Source organism: Centruroides sculpturatus, unplaced genomic scaffold, assembly GCF_000671375.1.
Source record: "Centruroides sculpturatus isolate CEXI.00-Female unplaced genomic scaffold, Cexi_2.0 scaffold825, whole genome shotgun sequence".
Taxonomy (NCBI): domain Eukaryota; kingdom Metazoa; phylum Arthropoda; class Arachnida; order Scorpiones; family Buthidae; genus Centruroides; species Centruroides sculpturatus.
The window spans coordinates 257,230-269,629 of record NW_019385093.1 but is presented as its reverse complement, the minus strand read 5'-3'; the positions used below and the strand labels follow the sequence as shown (position 1 = coordinate 269,629).

At 27.3% G+C, this 12,400-nt stretch overlaps 1 protein-coding gene across 4 annotated transcripts in view; it reads left to right on the top strand.

The window, feature by feature from the left end:
• Window positions 1–12,400, top strand: part of LOC111634594 — a 44,517-nt gene that overhangs the window by 25,369 nt on the left and 6,748 nt on the right. For all 4 annotated transcript variants that reach the window (XM_023379414.1, XM_023379413.1, XM_023379412.1 and 1 more), the window contains exons 6-12: window positions 979–1,071; window positions 1,145–1,306; window positions 4,248–4,403; window positions 4,855–4,950; window positions 7,580–7,709; window positions 7,796–7,918; window positions 8,378–8,388. In XM_023379414.1, the coding sequence (XP_023235182.1) occupies window positions 979–1,071; window positions 1,145–1,306; window positions 4,248–4,403; window positions 4,855–4,950; window positions 7,580–7,709; window positions 7,796–7,918; window positions 8,378–8,388 (771 nt within the window). The remainder of the gene's footprint in view (window positions 1–978; window positions 1,072–1,144; window positions 1,307–4,247; window positions 4,404–4,854; window positions 4,951–7,579; window positions 7,710–7,795; window positions 7,919–8,377; window positions 8,389–12,400) is intronic.

Genomic DNA, 12,400 nt, shown 5'->3' with positions numbered 1-12,400 from the left:
TTCAAATATTAATAGCTTGATAAAATTAATAAACCAGCTTGTTTCATTTTTGTTTGTTTGTGCCCAAGAAAACTCCAAAATGATAAGTTTGAAACATAATTCCAAATGACTTTTGATGATTTTCTATCTTAAAATTCTGCTAGATTCAATCTCTGTTGAATAACCAACTGCACTGATTTTTAATGATACCAAACTATGGATATATAACATAATCTTTTCACAAGAACTTAAAGTAGTAGTAATTAAAATATAAATAAATTTTTTATTGTATTTACATAATATATATTAATTTCTTAAATTAATAAAAAGAAAACAGAGGAAAGAAGTTCCAATAAAATGGACTAATTGTTTGCTTAGCCTGTGTATCTGTTGCCTTTACACCCAAAGAAACATGTCTGGAGTTGACATGCAATAAGTAAGCAGTCTCAAACTAGGGTTATTGTTTTTGAATCTAAGCATAAGATTTTGCAATCTCTTTGTACTATCTCTTGTTTGTATGTGAGATAAAGTATCTTCAAAATTAGTAAAAAATTTTTAGAAAGGAAGATCAAGGCACGACCCAATTTATGCAGATTGTTAACTAACAATAGGGTCCACCCGCTTTATTTGGAAAGGTCTGGAGTTTATAATGTTCCTGTGTTTATTAAAACAAGCTAATTATATTTTTTTGTGCAACATTAAGCATTTCTACTAGTTGTGCAATACTACAATTTATGGTTGATCAAATTTTAAAAATATTTAGAAGTTACTTTTGAATTTTGTAAAAATTGTTATAAAAAATTTGTGCAGATAGTAAACAATTTATTCTAAATAAAATCTGGAATAATAATTTTGTAAAATTTGAGAAGTTTGTTTTTAAAATATTAATTAATAGGGGAACAGATTAACTAGTAGGGTAATTAGTAAAGTATTTGTGTATAAAATATGAACTATTTTATTTTAAATTTAACAAAAAATAATTGTATTTTTTATAAACAGGAACGACAGACAGCTCTTCATCACAGTCTACCTCTAGGTTCCTATTTACTTAAACCAGTCCAAAGAATATTAAAATATCACTTGTTGTTGCAGGTAATTTTTTTAAATTTATAAAAATATTTTAACTTCTTCACAGTGATTAAATTCTTTTAATGTTGTTATTTAGAACATTGTGAAAAATTCAGACAAAGAAACTGAAGGTTATGCGGACATAAAAAATGCGCTCTCCGTGATGACCGGAATAGCTTATCATATCAATGACATGAAACGTAAACACGAACATGCAGTGCGCGTTCAAGAAATCCAATCTCTTCTTTATGGCTGGGAAGTAAGTTTAAAATATTGTAAATTACATAATAACCTAAATGATATTTGTTATGAATTTCTCTAATAAAAATGATAATTAAAATATGTCAAATGGCTTTATTGCCCAAAAAAATATGTAATGCGATTTGATATCCTGCAGCTGCCTGTTTAACATAGAATTCTTTATTATTTTTACTGTACTTTTGTATGTAAAGTATATTTTATTAATATTAAAAATTAATCTTATAAAAGTAAAAATATAATGTTATTTTATCAGGCAAAACTTTATAAATTAAAATCAAAGACCAAACTGGGCAACATTTATTTAATACTGATATTTGACAGCTGCAAAATAAATTATAACCTGTTACATCAGATATAAAATTACTTACATATATTATTTTTTCTTACTTCTATATGTAATTCATACATGATTAACCTAGTAACAATTTATTATTACTTTATTTTGCTGTAACTTTTCAAAACTAGTCAGAATTACTATATTAATTAATTATTATTCTATTCTTTAAGAATTTCAGAACTAAGAAGTTTATGTAATAGATAGTAACTAACAAAGCTATGAATTAATCTTAAAACCTACATAACACTTTATTTTTAATTTGTTTTCTTTTGATATTTTACTGAATTAGTCAATTACCTTAGTTAAAACATTTACTGTGTTACTTAAGGTTATAAAATGCATTTAGTTAACCAAATAGATCTGTAGTATGATACAGGCTCTCTTGACTTTTGATGTATCAAATTCCTAAAAATGTATACAAAAGTCAAATGGAAGAGATGCACGTTGTAAAGAGAGTTTCATTCACAGAGAGCGAAAAGAAAAATTATAAAATCATTTAACATAAAGTTTTATTTTACTTTCCCAGCCATTATGTATACATAACAAGGGAAAGTAATGGAATTGTGTGAAATTTAACCCTCCAAGTTTTTTGCAAATCTTCATGTTTTGAGATCTCCTGAACCCAAAAAAAGACAAAAAGATTCCATGTGTGTGTCGGCGTCTATTTCGCTTAATATCTCGGGATGGAGTGAAGATAAAGAAATGAAATTTGGTACAGTAGCTTGCATATAAGGGGCATTGATGCTATTAAATTTTGGTTGTGAAAGGGCAAAGAGATAGAGAGTGGTTACATGTTATATCTCAAGAGGGGTTGGACTTAATGAAGATGTTATTCGTTATTGGCATTTACAATATTCTATAAAACTCATCCCTACCCTCAGAGAATTAAGCTTTTTGTCATTTGCTGATAATTAAAAATATAAAAAGTTTTGTATAACAAAATCTCATAACAGATGGTGCCACACAATTTTATTAATTGTATTAATAATATAAAAATTATTTTTAAATAGCATTTTATAACAGTCAGGAAAGAGGAACTTGTTGCCAGATTTTTTGACAATGAATATGTTACAATACATAAAATATTTCAAATTGTATAATTGTACATGGAGGAAAAATATTTGTTTTCTTTTTGATGATGAAAGTTCCTGAAGATGGAGTAGCCTCAACTCCAACAAAATTTTCTTTGTAAGTTAGATTATGGCTGTAGGGATGATTGAAGATTGATTCTAACAACAGTCTACAAAGAAATGTTTTAAAATTAATTTACATATAACTAATATGACAATATTGTCATATTAGTTATATGTAAATTAATTTTAAAATATTGAGTAGCCACTCTGTTAATGTAAGGCAACTTTATTAATTGTCATTGTCTTTTTTTGTTTTAAATAGAATAAATAATTGTTTGTTTGAGATAAGAGGTAGGAACACTCTTGATGTTTTCTGCTCAGGAATATTTATGGCAGAAAAACATGTTTCGGTTTTTCTGATTTTTTTTCCTTTAACAGTGGTACATTATGCAACCAAACAAAACATATAATGCCATCTGGCACCCTCTAGAAACACAAAGTTATAAATTGAATATGGCTACTAGCTTCGAGATTTTTACTTGGAATACTTCATTTTGAATTGTTGTTATGTTTGAGTTTTGTCATTATAATGTTTTCTCACATATTTTATAAATATTTGTAACTTGGTTGTGCATGTTGTGTCTTTTGTTCTTACCACATTTTAAAAATATGTTCCTTGTGAGGTTTTGATGAAGTTCAGAAGCAATTATACAATTACTAAGAAGCAGTTACTCTGATTGGATTGTGTCGTGTATAGAAACAGAAGTTGAACAATGTTGAACTCTGTTCTCATCCATTTTTCTACTCAGAAAACATTAGTGTCTCTACCTTTAGTGCTATTTTGTCAATTTATAAAACTTTATTCATGTAAAGTTAAAAAAATATTTGCTTTTTAATTACACAATTCTAAAGCATTGTGACAAATGCCAATTTACAATTTTAATTGTTAATTATTAAATAAATGTTGAAATGGTAATGCTGTAGAATAAGCAGTAATATATGACAATAAAAATTAATTTTCACAAGTGATTTTTGTTGTTAGCAAAACCAAATCTGGAGGAATATGCACTATATGATGGAAAATTTTTTTTGTCGGCTGAAATCGTGCAAAAATTAAATCCATTTTTACATAAAATTCTAAGAACTTTCAAGCTTAGAAATTCACCATCCACGGCAAAAACAAAAAAAGAGCTGTCCTTTCAAACATCAAAAAGTTTGATTTAACAATTATATAAAATTTTTAATTTTTAAAAAATATATTTACTAAAAACTAGTTAATAATTGTTTAGTTTCAATAAATGTTTATTTGTTGAAATTAGAATGATGATAGAATTAAATAGCCGAAGTTAAAGCTTTGTAGTTATTTTAATTTTGTCTTCAGGTTGGGTGTGTTAAGAAAGTAAAATTATAAAATTTTTTTTTTTTTTAAATTGCGTAGTAACCAGTAATGCTTTCATTTTATTCAAGATTAACTCATTTTAAAATTAAATTTATATGATTACTAATTTATAAATATCCTCAAAAATTAGGGTCAAGATTTGACTACTTATGGAGAACTGGTAGCCGAAGGTACTTTTAGAATGTTTCGTGCAAAAGCTCTCAGGCATTTATTCCTTTTTGACAAGATGCTTCTCATTGCTAAAAAGCGAGAAGAAGGAATTCTCTGTTACAAAACACATATTATGGTGAGAAATAATAATTTCTTGATTTTGTTGGTTTTATATATATATTACATATAGACTATAAAACGGTAAATAAACTTAAGAATTTCTACAACTTCTAAAAATTAATATGAAACATTGTCAGTGATTTTTAGCTACTCTGCTTGTAATTTACTTTGCAAGCAAGTTAATTTATTTAAAAAATCTTTAGCACAAAGTTGAATCAAATAAAACTGTTGCAGTTTATAGTTAAGTCATTTTTCACGAATTAAAAAACCAAGAATTATTTTCTTGTAAAAAGTTCATAATAACCTTGCTAAATATTCTATTATTATAAAATCTTTATAATAAAGTTTGTAAATTTAAATTTCTAAGGATTTAGTTTAGAGTTTTACAAATTGAAGCATTTTGAAAGTATTTACTGAAATGAAATTGAATATATGAAATCAAATGTTTATTAAAAAATTTTTTACAGTGTTCCAATTTGATGTTAATCGAAAGTATTCAGGGAGAACCGTTGTGTTTTCATGTAATTCCGTTTGACAATCCTCGTTTCCAATATACTTTTCAGGTTAGTAAAGATGTCTGTTTAGTTTGATATTAAAAAATTATTTACTACAGAATAGAATATAAACATATTAAATTTATATTATTTATTGTCATCTTTATTTTTTATAATAATTTATCATATTTAATTTTGATAAACATTTTACTTATCTTGTTTTCTTGGACGCATTTCGTGTAATTATAGTAATCATTTATAAAATTTTTTTGATACTGTATTTAATTTCAATGAAACCTAATTTTTTTTACATTATTGCTAAAAGATAGGAAATCATAAATCAGTGAATAATAATTATTATTTATACAATTACAATGTTAAAGTAAACAGTAATTTCTTAGAATTTGTTCTGTTAGAATGTGTGTATATTAATGAAGTAGTTAAAATGAGAAACTCCTTGTCTTTTCTATTTGGTACTGGCATTATTCGTACACATTACTCTTACATTTGTACCCAAAGATGACCCATTAACCAGGTTGAAAACACTACTAAACTCCAACTTTGCTCACTGTTTAAGGTGTATTGCTTACTTCATTAAATTAACTGCAATGATTAGTTTAATTTTAACTGAATATATATAAACATTATATTTGTGTGATGAGAAAAGCCTTACAATTTTATCAAAGTTTTAAAAAGCCATTGATTATTCTAATGAATTATATTTCAGATAGATAGCAAAATTTAGAGGAAAGTCAATTCATTTGTTCTAACAACAGAATGACTTAAACGGTCATTTACCCTGTGCTAATAATTACATCATGTATCTTCAAATTAGAAATTAACTTAATTGAATTGGATTACCAAATTTGGATTATACTTTTTATCAGTGATATTACTAATTAATAAATTTGAATTAATTTAAATAATTTTCGACACATTAAGAAAAAAGCATGGAGCAGATGCAAATCCACATCTCTCTTGTAAGACATACATGAGCAAGACATGGGCAAATGCAGCTCTTTTTGAGTTACATGCGGCTCTTGCTGAAAGTTTTAATTTTTGCTTATTATTATTATTATTATTTTTACAATTTTATAGTTAAAATTTGTTGGGACAGACAAGAAGAAAAGATTAAACAAGGAAAACACTGTAAATTCAGTAGTCAAATTAAAGATATTTTTGTTTTGGTTATGTTCAGCAGCGCAGTTTTTTGCAATTTTCNCTGACATATACATTGCTATTAAGAGGGGGTTGGGGATTTTTTTCCTTAGGAGTAAACTTAGGACCAGTAATAGTTCCTATTTGTGTAAATTAATCTTACTTTTACTAACAAAAAATAAAACATTTAAAACTACTTTTTATTAATAAATAAACATTCTACATATTTCATTTATTCAAAAACACAATGGCATAAAGGGTCTGCTTTATCCCCAGGCCCCATATAGATTCTCGACATCCTTGGATGTATGCTGTACCTAACAATGTACTGTACGTGTGTGATGCAAAAGTTATAGATCCCAGAAGATACTTTTTCAAACTTATAAAGGTTTAATTTATTTAAATGAACTCAGATTTATTATTTTTAATTACAATAAACAGTAATATGAATACTGGAAGAGGAGATAGGACTGAAGGTCTGGGTAGCGTAACTGGCAACGAGTCTGCACGGTAAGCGGGAGTTGCTGGTTTGAGTCCCGCTTCAGGCCGATTCTTTTCTTCCAGTTTATTCTAAATTTAATTAATTAAATATTATAATTATTAAATTTAATATGAGATGGCACCTAATGCCTCCCTCTAGTGTCAAATTTATTTGTAATTCATAATATTTCCAAATTATAGCCCAATTATTTACAGCAATCGTGGGTATCTAATATGAATATTTTTGTTGAAATTTGTTGATCATTAATTAATTAATTTTATTTTATTGTAATCCAAGATTTTGCGTAATTAATATTTAGTGATTTGTTATTTATAATACTTATTTATTGAATTGTTCATCTCTTCTTTTAAATTATTCATTTTATTAAAAAATAAATTCTGCAATTATATAAATGGATATTTCAATGGCATCAATAGAATGTAATGTACAGTAAACTCTGAAAGAATAGCATTTTTGGATTACAGTTGTTTTTATATAATTACTGGCTTGTTAGTCAAATAGTGAACTAGAGTCACTGGCATGTATACTCTATAAAGCACTGTCCATGCAGTTCAGCCCATGTAGTATATGGGATGAACTGACATTTTACTGTGCAACCGTCTAGCCAACTTGTGAATATTATTTAAATTAATGATTACAGATTTAATTGGAAATATACAAGGAATTATGAAGAATTTCATTAGTGAATTGGATGTTTTATCAATAGTTCTTGTCTGGCAGGATTAATGGCAATTAATATAATGAATTTTAAAAGATGCTGTTTTTCAAATTCTGCATTCCTTTTGGAGTTTACTATATCTAAACTGTGTGTAATAAATTTTTAATAATGATAATAGTAAATTTAATAAATTTATAATGATGATTATTAATAAAATTAGATATGCTCATTATTCAATTTATATACAAGTAATATTAAATTCAATCTTACTGTTTCATTTATCTTTTTTGTATTTACTTCATCTTTGTATTAAAATTATAATAGAAATAAATTTTTCAATATTTGTTTCAAAAGTTAGAATTTTGATTTTGTTACTTCAGACTCGTAATTTAGAACAGAAACGAGAATGGTGTTTGCAGTTAAAGCGAGTCATCCTAGAAAATTACAATGCCGTCATTCCCTCTCACGCCCGACAGCTCGTTATGGAATTGGGACAGAATAGACAAGAAGGTCGTTATATATGATTTTATACGTTACATTTTTTGATACATAAAAGTTCTCTTCTTGACACTAAACGGAAAATTTAATTCGTTTAGATGGCAGTATCGAAAAGAGCACAAGTAGAAGGTTGTTGTCGGCTCCTGAATATTTGGAAAGGAGGAAAAACGAGAGAAGGAAATCCGAAATTAGTCTGAACAGAGCTTTTCGACTCAAAAGAGGTAATTTTTCCTGTTTATATTAAGTATATATTCCTTTTATCTTTAAGAAAAAGTATATCTTAGAAAACAACTAAACAAACATTTATCTTACCTATTCTTAAACAATAAATTTAAGTAATCAATAATATAACTTGGTTAGAACTAAATGAAGTTAAGTCATTCGTTAACTACATTTCCAGAAAAAATATTTTGTTTTGTAATTTTAGATCTTCAATTTTCCATATTTGAAAATTATATTATTAAAAATAGAAAACTGGTCAAGTATTATAAGCATTTCTTTATTAATAGCATTGTTTTTTTTCTTATTTAGAAAAGATAATTATTTTTCAATATTATATTGAATTTTTTCTAAAATTAGTCAATACATAAATTGCTCAATGAAGTTACTTTATTGATTTTTAAAACATCTTTTTAAATTTCATAATTATTTTATTTAATTATACATTTATTTTATTCTAGGAACAAGAAAGGTAAGCTGATTGATGAAAAGAATATCTCATTACTTATTAAAATCAGAGAAATTTTACAATTTGTAAGTAAAATTTTGACATAAATTATTTATAACACATTTGCAAAAATACAAATTAACATGAATAGTAAAGCTAAACATAATCCTGCTGAATTAAATTTTATAATTTTTATCAGATTATTTTCCTATTCAACCAACTTAAATACAGTGTCTTCCAAAAAGAATTCTGCCATTTTAAACTATTGTAATTATCTTAATTATTATCTGAGAATGTTGTGATGTACGTTAAAATATTGGAAAAGTGTCCAAGTTTCACATTTGACCATTAGTTTTTCAATGCATGAACCTTGTGTCATATGGCACACATTAGACTGATACTCAAATTCTTCCTATGTTTACTATGGCATATCTGTCATCACTCCTCTTGTGACAGCAGCAATTCTGTGGCTCCTGCAGAAAGGGACATCGGCTCCCTCCCTCTTGGAGATTCCCCCAGGTCCAGAGAAAACTTAGGGGTCCCATAGTGTTTTGAACCCCCCGTATAAATTAATATGATTTTAACTAACAAAAGGAAAATATATAAGACTATTTATTTATTTAATAAAGAAACATTCTACATATTTCTTTTTTTTTTTACCTTTATGTCCTTATTGTTTTACATTTCTGTGTTTATATTGTCTACTTGGACTTTTTATTAAAGAGAACGTAATTTAAAATATTCTTCAAATGCATAAAAAACATGATTCTGTTTGATATTTCAGTTATAAAAAGAATTTCTTGCCTGATGATGATGATGATGATGATACAGTAGACCCTCTATAACACTGTAGATAATTTCGTGTTACATGAATTCCATGTTGTACGAGTCACTTAGATTTTACAAATACGTGTGCCGGGCTGTGAACGGCTCACGTATTTGTAAAATCTAAGTGACTCGTACAACGTGGAATTCATGTAACACGGAATTAGCTACAGTGTTATAGAGGGGGTCTACTGTATATAGATGAAAGTGCTTGCATGTTTATATTGTTTTTAAAAAAGCTATTAACACCAAAAAATAGCCTATTTATTGTTAGATTTAGTATGAAGATATTTAAATTAAAGGCTATATTAATAATGGCAACTGTAAAACATCTTGAATGCAACATGTTTCTCTTCTTCAATTGTATCATTTTCCTCATGCAGCTTACAATTAATAACGTGAAAAAAACAGCAAGAGAATTATCACATTTTGGTTGTTGAAATGTCAGAATACAAAATTTGATTGCATTTGGACTGTTATGTAACCCTCCAGACAGCATTGACCAGGGATATTTTAATTATGATCATGTACTTTATTTAAATCTTTCTCTTAATCCCTCTATCATGAAATTATAATCGAACATGTTTAATTTTTTCATTTAAGCATTTCATCTTTTTCTTCAGTAGAATAGGATTGCAATTATTATTATTTTATGAGAGACATTAGCTCTTCCAAACCTTCTCATGAGGATTTATCAGTTTTAATAAAATTTTTATTTTTAATTTAAAGTTTTAAATTATTTCGTAAATATCAAAATATTTTGTGTATGTATGAACCTCTGTTTTCAGTTAATCTATATATCAAAAGATAATCAAACAGCCAAATTATTGAGCTTGATATTTATGTTATGTTAGGTTAATCAGTGAGTGATGGTACTTTTGTCTACTTTTAATAAAAATTCAGTTAACTGAATGTATTATTAAAAATAGACAAAAGTACCATCACTCGCTGATTTCAGTGATAAACTATTTTAATAACAGTAATATAATCTGTAAAGAAAATCAATTCTTACCAGCACAGTTGCATTCTCAATGGACCTGTTATCATATCTATTGAGAATTCAAGAGAATATACTTGAATATTTTAGATCAACCTCTTTTTAATGTACAAATAATTAGAACTAACATATAATCCTACAGATTTAGTTTTTTCCTCATCAACCAGGCAGTGCAGTACCAACAGATATTTAATGGCAATGTTACTTACTTGTTAGTACAGTATCAGCTCCAAATTCTTAGCTTATGTTCTGCAAAAATCATAAATATGAAAGAGAAGAATATATTGAAGAAATAAGGTTGTAGGACTGTAAAAGTATATGTTTAGAAAATAAAAATATGCTATCATACAGAGAAATTTTGCTACTGCATTTATAATTCCCTCCCTCATGACAAACATAAGTAGTTGTAGCTGCTGAATTTCCTCCCTGTAAACAGTCTAGCACTTTAATTTTGTCTTTGAGGGACATTACTTTGTTTAGTCTTTGGGATATTTTGCTGCTGGAATCATTAAGTCAATCAAACAATGTCATTTAAAGGCTGAAAAGTATAGCTATTTTAAGGATAAAAACTAAAACTTTCTTGTTAAAATACAACAATGACATTCAAAACATATTTTAATATAAAAACACCATTTACTTTTCAAATGTATGTGGATACTTGTTTTAGTTTGTCTTTTACATTAATAACATAGATATAAAAGATGACTTATAGGTATGTTGCCTGGTAAAGCAGTTTTAATACAGCTGGATAAGCAAACCAAAGACATAGCCAATTTCATTTGAAATAAACTGTCGTTAGTTTCCTTATATAATTCTATTAAATCTACTTTACCAGGCAATGCACCTATAACTTTCCACCTATATCTCAGGTTCTGCCTTAGACAGGATTTTTAGAGGGAAAATTTTGACAATAATGCCAGAGTAACTTCATTTTTCTACTTTTCATAAGTTTCTGTCTTAGGGTTATTTTTGTCTCCCAAGTTTTATTGTATTATTATAATCGAAAATATGAATAGTAACTTATGAATAATACATTTTCATGCAATTATTAATAATCTTAACTAAAATGGAATATAAACTTCAAAAAATAGATATTTGGAAGATTTTAGGAAGCAGAAATATTTTTGAATGAACTTCTCTTCAAGACCTTTTGTTTCATCTCCTGATCCCAAAGTTTAATCTGTTCTGCAAGCAGAAATAAACCAACCAGCACTTCATTGTGGTTGGAAAAAACTTCCCCATTTTTTACTCATGTTACTGTTGCATAATAGCACAGTGCTCGCAGCATTTGCCAAACAGCAGGAGGTCAAGGTATATTGGGATCAAGCCTCAATTATTAGAGCCACGAATTCCAAACAAGCAGTGAAGCATCTTGAAAAGATTGAGATACACAAGGCTCACATAAGCAAGGGATGCATTAATCATAGAGTTGCAGAAGTGTTATCTTATGCCTGGAAATCTTTTTACAATAACACAGATTAATACAATGTAATTAATGTATATTTCCCTGTTGGCAGCTTTATTTTTATGTTATTTGTAAGTTATTTATAGATAATCCGAAGACGCAAGTCAGATGAACTGTGCATGCATGTTTCGGATTCTGTTTAATTTGTATTTCATACATTCCATTTTAATGTTCTTTTTTAATATTAGTCCAACTGAAGATGGCCATTAAAAAAACGGTTGAAAACGTTTTTGTCATATTAAACATTTTTATTGCTGGATGGTTAAAGGTGTTATTTATATTATTTATGTTTATTCCAATATAAGTTCTTGTTTTATTTATTTTGTGGTGTGACCGGTTAATGAAAACTGTATTATTCAAATAATACACCACATATTAACACAAATTTCAATTAACGATAAAGGAAATTATTTATTTTCAGTTAACCTACAAATTATTCAAAATACATGATCTCGAAACCATCCATAATATTACACGTTAACCATTTTGAAGTACATAAGTCTAAACTGTTTCTTTTTTTTCTCGTTCACAAAGCTCATACATCCGGTTGCAAGTGCGGGTCCTGAAACCAGCCAGTACACAATCTGTTAGGATTGTATTATAATACTGATTATAACTAACTTAACTTAAAATAAAAACTAATATAATCTAGGTTAGAAAAAAGAATACAGAAAGGTCATGTTAGAAGGAAATTCCTCTTATCTGTATAACGAGTTGGGCAATCTTCCGACGTTTACCACGATGAATTT